This window comes from Natrix helvetica, assembly GCF_964273705.1.
Source record: "Natrix helvetica genome assembly, chromosome: 7".
In the NCBI taxonomy this organism is placed as follows: domain Eukaryota; kingdom Metazoa; phylum Chordata; class Lepidosauria; order Squamata; family Natricidae; genus Natrix; species Natrix helvetica.
This window is the reverse complement of record NC_138558.1, coordinates 30165548-30181719: the sequence shown is the minus strand read 5'-3', so window position 1 is coordinate 30181719 and position 16172 is coordinate 30165548. Positions and strand designations below refer to the sequence as shown.

The following is a 16172-nucleotide window of genomic DNA, read 5'->3' as shown; positions in this document are numbered from 1 at the left end:
CAATAGAATCACTAACTTCAGATACAAAAATTTATCATTGTAATATAGATGATGCTTTGTGAGAATTGTTCTAACTGGCAGGTATCAAAATAAAACAGTTGTGAGTGGCTTTTTTGTTCAAAACTATCAATCACGCCACTAGGTTTTTTAAATGGGTCCTTTCTACGACTTTACAACTTTCCTTAATATGGAAATTTTTGCATAAATCTATTCAGGGGAATCAAAGTGAACAAATCACTCTGTTCTGAGAACAAAATCTGAAAAGAAACAGTTCATTGTATAATTGTTATCCCATTCAGTGCACTGTAAATAGAAGGAAAAACCTATAGAATGAGCCTGATATTTTTATTTATTAGATTTCATTATATAATATGGTGAAATATAAATAATGTGAAATATAATACAGTAAAACTTACTGAGATTTTTTGTTTATAATAATATGTTTATTTTTATAATGCAATAATAAAAGCCACACAAAGATTATCTGCTGGTGAAGATTTTTGTAGTCTACCTCTGGCGGCCCACTCCATTGGGCTGATGATTTATATTTGGACTTCGGAAGATTGAAGATTTTTTTGTGCTATAGATATCAAATTGACTGGGATTGTCTTAATCAGAAATGCACGTTGAGGTCCCAGAATTGCATACAGCCTCCTGAGTTGTGGCCTCCATAAACTCCAGAAGTTATTATTCAGTTGTAATTTCTAATAAGAAGAAAGTATAAATTAGACATTCGGGAACAATTATATCTTTAGTTTCAATCCAAGTATCACTGAATTGAAACATTTAATTTTTTCTTGATCTTCCTACCACCACCATTTAGCTATGCGCACCATTCCCCATCCTGCTACTCAAATGACCCTCAGCACAGAAAATATTGCACACATTCTGTTTATGTACAAAGGATGTACAGGGATGTGAAGTTAATATTTTTTGATGTTTCTATTAAACAGCTGCAAGGCCAAAAGAAGGTTGCAGGTAATTCAGTTTGAATTCTGGAAAAATGTGATTGCATTACAATGGATCTGCTACTGGGTGAATATTTTCTAGATGGATCACAGAGCTTGAGTAGCTGCATTCATTCCCTGCATATTAAAATATTGCTTGGGGAAAAAAATTGCTATGGCAGTGCTTCTCAGCCTTAGCAACTTTAAGATGTGTGACTTCAACTCCCCGAAATCCTCAGCCAGAATTCTGAAAGTTAAAAGTCCAGACAATACGTACATCATAAAGTTGTTGCAGTTGAGAAATTATACTCTAGAGGTTTCTGACGTAGCCCCACCACACACAACAGAAAGTTCAGTTCAAAACAGTTCCCAGCTAAGAAGTCAAAGCTACCACTTTGTTCTGGAGAAGTTGTACTTTGTGGACTCACCAAGGCAGAACTTCACAAAAGATGCTACTAATAACTTCATTCGGGTTGTCTATCTTTTATATAAAGACTAGCCGATAACCCAACATTGCCCGGGTATTTATTTATAGGGCGAAAATGTCCAGACCAAACATAATTTCTAATGTTGGATTTTCCCTCTTACCAGAGGGAGCACCCTTGTGGAGTACTTTGAAGCCGCACAGTAGAAGCCATTTTACAGCAGTACAGTAGAAGCCATTTTAAGGCACAACAGGCTGTATCTTAACAGAACCCACACCCAGATGGGTTTTAGAGGTGTCTTACCCCCACAGTATTTGTTTCCAGAGAGTAAATCATCTGTGTACTATGTTTGGTTGAAATTGCTCTAGGTGTTCCAGAGTTATGCTGGAACATACACACACACATTTGTATATAAGTGTATTTGGTTTTTTTCCCTGTCAGGCAGAGGGCAAGATGAAAGCATGGTCCTTTCTTGTTCTGTGGGCATTTACAATCCTGTACTTGGTTTCATACACGGATGCCTTTTCCCATGGGGCCAGCCTTTCTGCCTGTTCTGATATGAGACCCAAACATATCCGAGCTCACCTTCAGAATCCTCAGAATAATTACATCACCATCCACACCAACACTTCCTTTTCTCCAGGTGACAAGGTACCAGGTAAGAAATAGCACCTGATTACAGGCTTCTCAAGAGTAATTAGAAGGCTGTAGATAGCAGCTTAGTGCAAGGCTATCAATAAGGTGTTCACAATAAGCCATGATTTGGGGAGGGACACGTGATCACAGTCCATTTTTGCACCTTGATCCACAATTCTGAGAATCACACCGCCAAAAGAGCAATGGGAAGGCGACATTTATTTTTCTGTCTTGAAATACATGTGTGAAATTTCTTAGACCTATTTTGACTAAAATAAAAAAGCCCGAAAACTGTCCCAAAGGGTGAAAATGTAGTCCTGCTGAGTTAGTTGTCATGACCACTTTTCCAGCCATCCTCCCTGGTACTCTGGAAAAAGAAGACAGAAAAGCCAAATTAAGCTTCAGAGAAGAAGTTGCCCAACTTTCCTGTCCACAGTGCCTTTGATATGCTTCTTGGTGGTTTGTCCATACTTGTGGGTCTTCGGTTTTTGCTTTCTTTGGGGAATTTTGCTGTGGAGAACGGTCTTCATTTTTCAACATCCCTCTTGGTTTTCTAAGGCAGGAAGACAGAATTAATTTGTAAACAGGAAGATTTATTTTTTTTAAAAAAAAGGCCAACAGGAAGAAGACATTAGTTATCTCTGAAGTAGTTGGAGTAACTTTAGAAAAATGTGCTTTATATGCTTCTCACAATGATATGCATTCAGCTATGTTGGGAAGATAAAATGCTGCAGAGAAGACATCTGCTCCTATAATACATGCGATGATTTATTTGCATTAGGTTTCTAGGGTGCAGTTTCAGACATAATTATTTCCTTATAAACAGAACTTCTAAAAACAGGACTTGTAAATTTAGTAGTAGTAGGCCCATACATCGGACAAAGTTGAAAAGAAAGCATCAGTATTTTTGCAAAGAACTTATGAATTACTACTGCTTACTATTCCCTACTTTCCTCATCAAAGGACATGACTTCACCTTCTGCTGTGGAATTTATAGTATTTCAACAAAGTGAAGTTCTCTATCAGAGCAACAGATAAGGCATTCTTAAGAGAGCTAGAAGGGCTTAAAATAAGCAGGCGGAGAACTTCCATTACAGGCATTGTCTCTTGCCTTCATTGGCTAATTAAGTTTAGTGCCCAAATCACCCAACACAAAACTCCATAAATCAGTATCAATAAAAAATAATTGTATTATATGATACCTTTACACCAGGTCCTCAAGACAAATAATATGGAACTCCATTTATTACAGTTCCAAGAACAGCTCTGGATTGATGGGAAATGACATTTAAATTCCCCTACATTTCTATGGTTAAGTATAGCTTGAACTTGGGTTTCCCCACTCCTAGTGCAACATTTTAATCATTATACTGATCTGTGTCAGGCCTGCAACCATCTTTTCTTTTGGATCTTTGGCCTGCCACACTTTCTATTATTCTACCATGCATTTTCTATTGTGGGAAAATGGGAGGGGGATTGTAGGAGTAAGATGCAATGTAGCTATAACAAAACTCTTTCTAGAAAGCCAAGGTCATCCTTTGTCTTTGCACCTCTACACCTGACCGGAACTGGATGGGTGGAACTGCCAGCATGGCAGTGGAAGATTGGACCATGTGATGTGGGGGTGGGGGCAAGATCTTGAACTTTCAACTAAGTGGGGAAAACCAGGAAACTTTCTGTTTCAGGTTTTCCCAGATGTGCCAACCTAGCTCTCTTAATAAATTGGAACTTTGAGCAATACTTTGCCTTGGATTCTGATTTACTTTTAGATGCTATTTGGAACTCTGACAGTCTTTATGATATGTGTATTGTGCTGCTGGGTTTATTGAATAGATAAAGCTTTTGAATAAATAAAGTTTTGAAGCTCCCAGTGCATATGCATTCTTTGTTTATAAGAGATTATAATATTCCAAAGAGAAACTCTGATTTAGGTTATGTGCCAGAAGCCATAAATTAAGGTTTCAGACCCAATAGTCTTCTCTGTGACCCAAGGATGCTCAGATTTTCTGCTTTTAGCTTAGCAAAGGAAAAGTCCTAGTTAGTCTCCTCCAATGTGGGGAACAAAAAGTGGAATTGTGCCTCACGAACCCTTACCTACAACACTATCACATCTTCTAGGCATTCCTTCTCATAAAAGGCAGCTCAAATGTCTGAGGCAGGAGAAAGGCTCATCGCTATCACAATTATTGTCCTGTATATCTCTTCCATATTCCCTTCCTGACAACTTTTCTTAGTGCTGTTCAAGTTTTTTTCTGTCGTTCGTTGTCTTTAACATTTCATAGTTTTTTCTTTTGTTTATCTTTTGTATTTTCATAATCTTGCTCAAAAAAATGTAATGGGAGAAAGAAATAAAGATAAAAGAATTGGTGATGTGATTAGTAGAATAGACACTATTCTATTTTTATCTCTATTAGTTTCATGTTAAATGTGGAATGACTGAACCGGCCTAAAATTTGCATCTTTTTAAGGAAGAGGGGTTACAGTGAAGGGAGAATGATAGGAAATAAAGGTGCAATATTGGGATTCAACCGATTTTATAATTTCTTGAAAATGTTATTTCTCTCTAAAAGTAGATTTTGTTTTGCTCCTTTGCTTTTGAGAAGATTGGAAAGCGCTTTCCCATTTCTCTGGGTAGACTTTTGCACTAATTGGAAAACGCTGCTGCTATTACTGTCTTGTTGCCCCTCTGTTTCTTGCTCTGAAGTCTCACTATGCCTACATGTCCCCATATGGGAAGCTCTATAGGGGAACTTTCCTCCCTTGGGACTTAATTGAATATAAAAAGCCAAGAAAGCTGCAAATATTTGAAAAGAGGATTGTACGATAAAAGATAGGAAGCTCTCACAAATGGTCTCTGTAGCCCCTATATCACCACCAATATGCCAGAATATCACACACTATGCAACTTCTCATCTGCTTTGGGGGGAAAAAAGAAAATTATTTTTTCCCCAACAAATGGATGAGAATGGTTGAACAATATGTAAGAAAAATGTGTTCACTGTAGTTCTGGCACACATAACAGCAACCTCTTTTTTCCCCAAGCCATAGCACTAATGTTTTACTTCAGTAGAACTTCTAAAATATTGCCAAATTGCTTGAGGGTTTTATATGTCTTCTGACAAATTGTATCACAGGCTTTCAAAAAAAAAAAAAAAGGTAAGAGTTTGGAATGAAATTATTTCCTACTTGTCAATCATACTTATGCTCAATTCCTTCCAGAAAACATGGTTGTGAGCAGAAGCACATCTGAAATGTGAAGCAAGTGAATGCTAGTATAAACATAACCTCTACAATAAATTGTTGTAGGTGGACTTCATCTCAGAAACTGTTACATAGGGCGAATGGAAGAGACAATATTCAGGCTTCAACAACAAGCAGCTCTTTATTCGGCAACTATGTACAATCCAGCAACTTGCTTGTCTTGCCCTTATATAGGGAGCTTTCAGACAGCTCAACCGATCAGATTCAATCTCGTTTCCCGCCAGAATAGTGGACCTGAGTGAAGCCTACTTGCTTCACTCTGAATACTTAACAGAAACCCTCTCCTCTTCGGCCCCACATCTACAGTAATATAAATGTTTTTGCATCACAATCTTTCCCCCCTCCCCTCCAGTTACAATCAGGAGTTCACGTGATTTTATGGGCTTCATGCTTCAAGCTCGCAGGGTACTGAATGACCAAATAACCGGCACATTTGTATACATTCCTCCTGGCTCCAAACTGCTGACTTGTTTTGAAGATGGTGACACCGTTACCCATTCAGACAAATCACTCAAGAGAAACTTGTCTTTTGTGTGGAAAGCCCCAGATCAGCCTATTGGAGACATCAGATTCTTGTAAGTATTTGCTTGCTAAGTATGACGTCGCCTCCTGAGGAAGTATTCTAATAATTCAATTAATGAGAATCAGATAAGTGTTTTGGTTTGCAGGTTTCATTGAGAAGAGCATAGGGTAGTGGCCTTCAACCTTTCATGGAGAAGGATTTTTCTGCAGACCGGAGAAGGTGTGGTTTTGCCTGCTGCCTGAATTCAATGGATGGGGCTTCACTTGTTTGTGCGGCCCGGTTACTGGCATAGTGTGGCCTGGTGCCAGTCCATGAACCGAGGGGTTGGGGACCCCTGGCATAGAGCATGTTTTAGATTTTGGATAAAAATATGGAAATGTTTAAAATGTTATTTTACATTCTGATTGTTTATTTATTTGAATAGGAAAACCAAGAAGAGAATTTATTCATGTCTGGTATGAGTTTCTAATTAGCAAAATATAGGATGTATGAATATTATATCTAAGTGTAAAATTGTTTTATGCCTAACATTTTCATGTGTTTTTCAATTACACTGCTTGCAGATTTTGAAGATTTTTTTTAAATTTACTAAATGATTCATTGATGCAGAGAATGACTAAGGCCTTTCTTTGAATACTTTACAGTTTATCAGTTGTTCAGTCGTACTTTGTTTATTGGGAAAAGATTGAATCGTCAACTGTTTCTCAACAAATAAAGAATAGAACAATTACTGAAAATAATGATGTCTCCAGTACAATTAAACCAGCTCTACTTCAGAAACTTATTGATCTGAAAGGAACATTCACTGTAGGAAAAAGTAAGTTGTCCTCTGACACTCATTTTTTCTTGTAGGAAAGACTGTAAGTGCCCGTTTTATTTTTTAGCTGTTTTTAGTTCTCTTAACTATTCAATAGTTACTTTTGCCACAAGCTTTCATATTGAATTCTAAATGTATTGAGGCAGAAAGTAGATTCTTATTTTCATGAGCAAAATGTCCAAGTCAACTAATTTCTAATTACTGCCCTTATTCAATTAACAGTCTTGTGTAAAGTGAATAGATTATAAATGAGCAAGGATAGCTTTTGGTGATTTTTTGTGTGCATGTGTATTATGAGGTGATATCTTCATATGCATAAACTTTATGAGCCCTCATTTGGATCTTTCGATGCAAGTAGGAAAAGAAAATTCTCTGATCCATCCAACATCATAATAAAGTTTGCAGACGACATAACGGTGCTGGGTCTCATAACTGGAGGGGATGAATCAGCATACAGGGAAGAAGTCCAGAAGGTAGCCGCATGGTGCTCAAGAAACAACTTACAACTAAATACTAATAAGACAAAGGAGATGGTGCTAGATTTCTGGAAGCACAGAGAGGAGCCTGCCCCATTGTATATCGAGGGGGGCTGTGTGGAGAATTCCTCTTTTAAGTTCTTGGGAGTGCTTATTAGTCAAGATCTCACCTGGAAAAACAACATGTCTCTGGTGATTGGAAAGGCCCAATAGAGACTTCATTTCCTTAGAGTCCTGCGAAAAAATCAGGTGGAACAACGGCTGATGACTTCTTTCTATCGGTCTACCATAGAAAGTGTCCTCACATATTGCATTACAGTATGGTATGCTGGTTCAACAGCTGCGGACAGGAAGGCACTACAGAGAGTGATCAATTCGGCACAAGAAACCATTGGTTTCTTGTGACACCACTGACATCACTGGACATCGCCAGATCTCGCTGCTTTAGCAGAGTAAGGAAGATACTCAGAGATGATTCATACCCTGGTCAGTGTCTCTTTGCACTTCTACCATCGTGCAGAAGACATCAAAGTATAGCCAGCCGAACAAAGAGGTCTAAAGACAGTTGTTATCCTTGGGCTGTTAGACTTTTAAATACAACCACGATCACTCCGTGCACACACTAGTTTTTTTTTCTTTTTCTTTCTTTTTTCGTTTCTGCTATAATTTTGCACCAGTGAGGTTAAAACCAATTTCGTTGTATTTAAGTGCAATGACAATAAATATTATACTATACTAAAAGGGCCAAATACCCTTGTTCTCCTTTGCTTTGCATCTTTTAAACATTAGAACAACTTTTTTTCCTTTTGAGAGACACAAACAGTTCTTAGGCCAAGTGGGAGAGCAGATCTGCCTCAAGTAAAGAAAATATGGCATTCAATAACAATCTCTGCTCTGTAGGCTGCTACAGGTTCACCTGGGTTTGGGAGAACCTGTAGCTAATGTTATGGCTAGTTCGGGGGACCTCCAAATCCCACCTCTGGCTGGCCCTGCCCACCCTGCCCCTCCTCTCCCAGGAGTCTCCACATGGCCCATTTTGGATGCGAGGTAAGTGCAGGGTATGTGCAGAGGCTCTGGTGGGGGGGGGGGGAATATGCCTCACGGAATGCCTTTGGAGCCCAGGGGAGGCAGTTTTCGCCCTCCCAGAGGCTTGAGGAAAGCCTCAGGAGCCTGAGGAAGGCAAAAATGCCTCCCCCCCACTGTGGTGCAGGAGGCCGACTAGCCATGCCCACTATCCCACGCCCACTCAGCAACTGGGCAGAGAACCCGTTGCTGAAATTTTTGTAGCCTGGCTGTATCCATCGACAATAAACTTCTCGAGAGCATCTGATTGACTTCTCTCAGAAACAAAACAATGGATTAGAAATACGTTTGTCTAATTATATAATTCATCTCAATACTTTATAATATATGTGACAATTGTTTAACATGGAAAATGTTTATGTAAATAAGCATGTTTTATATTTTGTTCTATCCAGTTGTTTTTAAATGCTTTGTTTTTGTTTTCCCTTCCACAAGGAAATTCTCTTCCTGACACCATTGTAACTCCATTTGCGATGTTTACACCCACCCCCAGCCTGATTCGAACTGAAGCAACCCTGGCTTTGGATTCGACTTCCCACGGAACACCAGCCTCTGATGTTGGCATCACTAGAAGTTTTCTTTCTGAGCCCTTTGTAGACCGGGTCCCTTCGCATGACATAATGCTCAGTAATGGAACAGAGAAAAATGGTGGTTCCACTCTGGAATCATCCCTTCAGCTTCAGGATCTGAATTTCAGTGTGCAAGATTATTTTTCCAGTGCAAACAATAGGTATTGTGAGAATATTAAATGTGTATGTGTGTGTGTGTGTTAATGGCAATGTGTGAAAAGCTGGTATTGTATAGAATGCCTAGGAAATCTATAGAATGTGTGACATTTTAGGAAAATTATGAAATCTCTGGTATTTAAATATGCTGCATGCTTTCCCTAGGCACTGTATATAGTAACTAGGCATTATACAGAATGACAAGAATTATTTAGGCAAAGTATGAAAGAAAGTCATGAAAAGGAGTAGGGATAGGACTAGGGTCAGGTTTAGGCTAATCTTAACCCTAACCCCCTTGGTGGGGTTCTTACCTTCCCTACCGGTTCGCAAATGTGAGCGCACACCACCTTCTGTGCATGCGCACTACTTTCTGTGCATGTGCAGAAGGTCACGCATTATGTTGGGGCGGGGCGGGTGTGTGGAGCCTCTCACAGCCGCCACTACCGGTTCACCCGAATCAGAGAGAAATGGCTGAATACGACCTCTGCCTAACACTAACCTTTCTCTTAACCCTTTATTGAAAAGACACATATATGAAAATGAAAGAACTACAAACTGAAGTACATGACTTTCTTTCTGGGGAAAAAAACAAGAGAAAGAGACCAGTATTGATCTACTTGTTGCAACAAAGAAGGCTAGAATGGCATTTTAATGGGAGTATTTCATGGCTTGCTGGTTTGTTTGTTTTTTTGCATTGCATGGAAATGCTTAGTAAATGTCTGAAATATTAAGCATTTCATACGTTGACGTCCCATTTTGGCATTCTACAGATTTCCTAGGCATTCTATAAAATGCCTAGTTTCACACAGTGAATGTAGCGTATATAAAAATTGTCATTATATGCTAGCACTGATGATGTTGCCTAGTTTGGGTAATGAAATGTCTGCAAGAAAACAACCAAACTCAGAGAGCACTAAGGACCCCTTAAATCTTAAGGTTGTGTTTCATTTTAAGTAAATAATATTCTTCTTGGCCTTCAAGCCCCAATCTTACAGACATTTGCTACAAGCAGATTTAACTGAATCACATCATTAATGGAAATGATGCATTTCCTATAATCCTAAACTTTTAAATCCTCATGGCATAGCCACGTTTACCACCAGTATCTCATAAAACAGAATGGCTACCAACAATGCAAGTTCTTTCACTTGCCTTATTGGGAAAGTTTAAACTTCCTATCCGCTCTAGTTCATACTGAGATGGGATCTCTCAGAATTAATCTAGTACAGACCTCACAACTGCTAGTAGCTGTATAAATGCTGAGGTGTCTGGGAATTGAAGTATCAAATACCAAGTATCAACCAGAAGGCCATACGTTTCTGTTATGGCCTGCCAGCAGCCAGCAGAGCTGGTGGCAGACTCAGTGAGGAGGTTGAGGACAAACATGGGCCAGTCCTGGAGTCTGGGGAAGGCTCTGATGAGTGCTCTGTGTTGGAGGCAGAGATGGGGCCAGGGCCATCTGACAGTTATCAGCTGCCTTTGGAGTCGGAGATCAGTGGGCCAGAAGAACAGCTGGAGCCTGTTCCCGATATACTCATGTGCAGAGCTGCCAGAAGAAGGGAACAGTTAAGGAACAAGGACCGACTCAGGAATAAAGGCACAGGGGGACAGTGAATGGCCCCTCCAATAGGGATAGAGGAGCTAAAGGGGAGTGGAGTTTGCAGAAGACAATTAGTTTGTTTAATTAGTGTGAAGATTTGTTCGTGACTCTCAGAGACTCCTTGCCAAGTATTTTATGGTGCAGCATTGCGTTTGGAAGATAGCGGCCTGGCAGCTCTCCAAGCCTGTGGTTGTAAATTCACCCTTGAAAGACTGTTTTTCAAGACTTTGCTGGATGTGAATGAGAGGAATTCACATTATCTTAATAAAAAGGTGTTTTGTCGGAACAAGAAGTCTACTTCGTGATTTTATGAAGCCTAGGTCAGAACAGTTTCCATACCTGCCTTTTAATAAGACAAACAAGATTGTTTGTTATATCATTTACCTACTGTAATGACTTCATCTCATTGTTGAATCATTATGAAGTACTAATATAGGAGCAATGTCCTTAGATGAGTCCTTAGAAAATCCCACTTTCTAAATGTTGGGAATACATTATATTTATAAAGATGTGTGAGTGAGGTGTGAAGATCTTACTCACTCACTCATCAACAAGATGTTAAAATTGTGACTGAGAACTGGAAGTTGGCATCTGTGAGATATCCTGATTACTTGAAAATTCTGTACATCTGTTCCGAAAATGATAGAGATTCAAAACAGGAAGCAGCATTTCAGCAGACCAAAAGCAAAAATAACTCAGCATGGATAGCATAGCTGAGATGTGGGAGCTTTCGTCCTTGCATTTTCTATTTGTAAAATGAATAATATAAGAAATACATAGTGCCTATAGAATTCAAACTGTATAATATGAGTATAGTGCAGTACAATCTTTGAATATTTCCTAATATTACAAGTAATTAATTGGAACTTCCTCTTCAACATTTTAGGACAGAAACTGTTTCAAGTATTCCCATGTCTCTCTTGTGTCTCACGTGTAAGAAAAACATGCAGGTAAGCCTTTGGGGAGGTTGTGTGTGTGTGTGTGTGTGTGTGTGTGTGTGTGTATGCGTATGTAGTAAGCTAAGACATAACATCTTTTAGAAAAAATCTATTCACCTCTATAATAGCCTCAATTCTTTCCATTGTAGAAGTCCAGTCTTATAAGAATTTTTAGAATTTTCTTTTAGAAGTGCTATCATTCTTACTCCTGTTGAGTGAGAAACCTCAAACTGCATACATTGAAGTCCCATTTTCTGCCAGACTTCAGTGGTTTTACTCGTAACTCACATGCTGCAGTGCTTCTAAAGCTTCGTCATGATTTAAAACACAGTATAATGACAAAATTATTTTATTTATCAGAAAGTTAAAACTACAGAGATAAATTAAAACATTTACAATTAATTTATGAACACTTACCAACATGTCTTCAAATAGCTTACATGGTATATACTGGTATATAATGACTTACAATAACTCCAAACAGTTTACATGCTTTTCTTAAACACTTAAACAAATGAGTGGTCATACATTTGCCCTATGTAGAATGTTTGTTATCTTTGATCAAAAAAGAACTCTCTTAAAGAAAACTTGCAAAGATGACCAACTAAAAGGCATTGTTTTTAGCCCAGGTATCAGATATATTGGAATGTGATTCAGTATTTGGGAAATTGTAACTCTTCATTGCAACTGCAATTCTTCATTGACCTGGGTAGTCTAAAAACTCCCCGAAAATAAGACGTCCCTGGATAATAAACCCAATTGGGCTTTTGAGAGCATGTGCTAAAATAAGCCCTCCCCTGAAAATAAGCCCTTCTCAAAAACATTGCAACACAGAAGCAGACATGAGGTGACCACGGTCACCGCTTCCTGAACCTTAAAAATAATAAGACCTCCCCCAAAATAAGGCTAAGCACTTATTTCGGGGGTCAAAAGAAAATAAGACCCTGTCTAGCTAATCTTGAAGTTTGCCTAATTCTCTCTCTCAGTTCCACCTCTTCCACTTCCAATATCTTCAAGTACAAGAATGTGTAAAGATGTGAGATACAAAGTGTTTTTATATTTATATTTTTTTAAAATAGTGTCAGAAAAGAAAAGAACCCCCCCCCCCCACACAAAAAACATACATTATCCAAAAAATGCATAACTTATAAAATAAGTGAAAAAATGCAGCAGGAAAAAGATATATGTTGTTCCGACAACAAACACAATTGTATACATAATTATCTACTGCAAACATGATACAACTCTATATTGGAGCGATGGCGAACCTTTTTTGGCTCGTGTGCCATAAATGGGGGGAGTGCAGGGGGGTCATGTGCAGGCGTGCCACACCCATAATGCAATGCGTGATCCCCCAGTATGCATGCACGCACTACAGGCGCAACCCCCCATTTTTGCATGCTTTTTTCGCCCTCCCCAGGCTCCAGAGGCTTTGTAGGAACATGGGGAGGGCGAAAACAGCCTCCGCCCCCGGGAAGCTCTCTGGAGGCTTCAGGGACCTTCAGGAGCCTTCCCTGAAGCCTCCAAAGCAGTCACAACGACCCTCCGAGCAAACCGGAAGTCACCGGAAGGCTTCAGGGACCGTCAAGAGGCTTCCCTGAAGCTTTCGGAGCGCTCAAAACGACCCTCCGAGCAAACCGGAAGTGCGTTCCTGAACTTCTGGTTTGCCCGTAGGGCGGGTTTTTTGCACTCTGGAGGGTTCAGGGAAGCTCATGAAGCCTCCAGACGGCCTCCAGGGAGGGCGGGGGGCTCTTTTCGCCCTCCCCAGGCTCCTATAAAGCCTCTGCAGCCTGGGGAGGGCGAAAAATGGCTTTAAAGGAGGGTGAATTCAGCTGGCCAGCATGTCCGCAGAAGAAGTGGGCTGGCAGCGAGTTCCTGCTGGGTGAGGCTGTCAGTGCTGCAGCGGCGAGATGAGTCAATAATTAGACCTACCTAAAAAGAAGCCCTAGCTGTTTTTTTTCGGGGGGGGGGGGGGCATCAAAAGAAAATAAGACCTGGTCTTGTTTTGGGGGAAACATGGTATTAAATTCTATCACAAAGGCCTCCTTCAGAAGTGAGAAAGCAGGTCAGCAAGGGACTAGCAGTATGACAGAGAAGATAGATAATCTTAGCAGCTTGATTAGATAAAACTGGATGCTACTTTATGTTAAAACTACATGAATAGTGAGAAGACTAGGGGCTCAAAAATTCTATCTCAGACCTCAACAGAGTTTACGATAAACAATGGTAATACAGGTAGTCCTCAACTTATAAGAGTTTGTTTAGTGAACATTCAACAGCATGGAAAAATGTGACATGCCCATTTTTCACAATTACAACCTTTGTAGTATCCCCATGATTACATGATCAAAATTCAGATACTTGGCAACTCATTCATATTTATGATCGTTGCTGCGTCCCAAGGTTCAATGATCACCTTTTGTGACCTTCTGACAAACAAAGTCAACGGGGAAGTCAGGATTCACTTAACAACTGGGCTACTAACTTATCAATTGCAGTGATTCTACTAACAACTATGGCAAGAAAGGTTGTAAAATGGTGTAAAACCGACTTAACAAAGGTCTCACTAAACAACATAAATTTTGGGCTCAATTGTTGATGTAACTGGAAGACTATTTGTAACTTAATCATTATTATCTGGAGATTACAATGAGATCTTTTCTTTATTCCCATGATGCTCAATTAAGGCCACTGTTAGATCTCAAATAAAGTAATCTATTTTATCCAAATAGGGACGTGGTGGCTCAGTGGCTAAGATGCTGAGCTTGCAGATCAGAAAAAGTCAGCAGTTCAGCGGTTCAAATCCCTAGTGCCGCATAACGGAGTGAGCTCCTTTACTTGTCCCAGCTTCTGCCAACCTAGCAGTTCAAAAACACGTAAAAAATGCAAGTAGAAAAATAGGAACCACCTTTGGTGGGAAGGTAACAGCATTCCCTGCACCTTTGGCGTTGAGTCATGCTCGTCACATGACCACGGAGACGTCTTCGGACAGCACTGGCTCTTCGGCTTTGAAAGGGAGATGAGCACCGCCTTCTACAGTCGGGAACAACTAGCACATATGTGCAAGGGGAACCTTTATCTTTATTCCATCCAATATGCATTTAATGTTTTTGCTTTCAAGGAGACTTTGATGAATCCGACTCCCGATGTAACTAAGTCTGCACCTCCCCTTACAACTTCACCATTGGTCAAGTTTTGGGACTCTCCAATGCCAGAAGATTTGGATAGAGAAGAGAATAGAGATGTTTACCGAAGTTTATCAGCAGTTTCAAGCCAGATAGCAAATAAAGAACCAATAACACAGAAAGTTCCACTGAACTTTCTGCCCCAGGCTGAATTTCCCACCTCTGGGCAGGAGACATACAATCAGAAGGAGGTTTCCAGGAACACCCTCCTAAAAGTAACAAGGATAAAACCCCAAGCTGCTGTTTCTGGAGTGGGAAAAGGAAAGTCACCCAAAGAGTCACGTCTTGTAGCAGCTCAACTTGGTGTTCTCCTTGGCTGTTCTGCTGTCCTTGGCATGATCCTAGCTGTTGGCCTCCGCTGCATCCATTCCCAGTATTGTCATAAGCGGACTGAAGTCTCTTTTAGTGAGCCAGATAATAATGTCGTCGCACTCCAAGACAGTGGAGAGATGATGCACTTCAGGAAGATACGGGAAAATAGCTTTGTCGTGGTGCAGGCAGAGTACAACTGGATCAGCCCTTCAAGCAGTGTTAAAAAAGCTGCTATGTAGAGAGTCAGTTCATTGTACTATTATTGATATTGTTCTTTTATAGTTGAAGTGTGTTCATCTTTGAGGCTATGATAAATATTACTAAGAACATAAACATCTGACTAATTGCATATATTCATTTAAGTGAACACAATCAAAACGTGCATGCTTTAATTATATTACAGTGGACTCTTAACTATTTGATACGTATTATAAAACGGAGATGTTCTTCGTTTCAAATGCCACATTTTTTTTGTTCAAAGTATTACAGTTAATACCCATACTTATTAAAATGAATTCTGCGGGCATCTTTGTTTTGTTGGTGCATTTGAATGCTACGAGTAACAAGAACTGCAATTAACTTAGGTCTCTTGTAGTTAGTTTTTGCAAAAAAATAAATAAATGAAGTTTTTCTTCTGGTTCTTCTTTTTCAAACAAACCCAACCCTTCATCCCTCTTCTCACTTAGTGGCTTTGATTTGATGTGTGTGATATTTCTCAGATCAGTCAAATTTTGCCACTTGAACTAACTTTCCATTTCAGGAAAAAAACAAAAAAACAATGGAGAGCAACACTTGCGTTTTAGAAAATTGATTCCTGGCATACAACACACTGGCTGGCTTTCTTATGAATTGATCTCCAGAAATGAAACAAAGATACAGTAAATGCCACCTTTTGGGATTGGGACATGGCTCCTCATCAGGTGTAAATGGAAAGAAAGCTTCTTCTTACCATTTACACCTTGGCTTGTTAGATGCACACAGATGGGCGTTTGCTTTGTTTCCTTCCCAGATCAGTTTGATAAAAACTATTGGAAAAGAAGTTTATTAAAGAACAAGAAGGTTTTGTTCACCTCAGGAAGTCCCAACGTGGACGCTACAGATATATAGACATATAATTAAAACTTTTAAATAAAAAGTTAGAAACCAGCAGTGTTCCAATATCTCAGAGGTTGCCACAAAGAAGAGGGAGTCAAGCTATTCTCCAAGGCACCTGAGGACAGAACAAGAAGCAATGGGTGGAAACT

The 16172-nt window shown here is 39.6% G+C and overlaps 1 protein-coding gene across 1 annotated transcript; it reads left to right on the top strand.

Moving 5' to 3' along the window:
• The first annotated feature begins 1562 nt into the window (after positions 1 to 1562).
• REELD1 (reeler domain containing 1) lies at positions 1563 to 15558 on the top strand. The gene is made up of 6 exons (XM_081959180.1): positions 1563 to 2030; positions 5622 to 5844; positions 6437 to 6609; positions 8604 to 8898; positions 11380 to 11443; positions 14553 to 15558. Exons 1-6 carry the CDS (start codon positions 1754 to 1756, stop codon positions 15165 to 15167), a joined length of 1647 nt encoding a protein of 548 aa, XP_081815306.1. The 5' UTR covers positions 1563 to 1753; the 3' UTR covers positions 15168 to 15558.
• Positions 15559 to 16172: the final 614 nt, after the last annotated feature.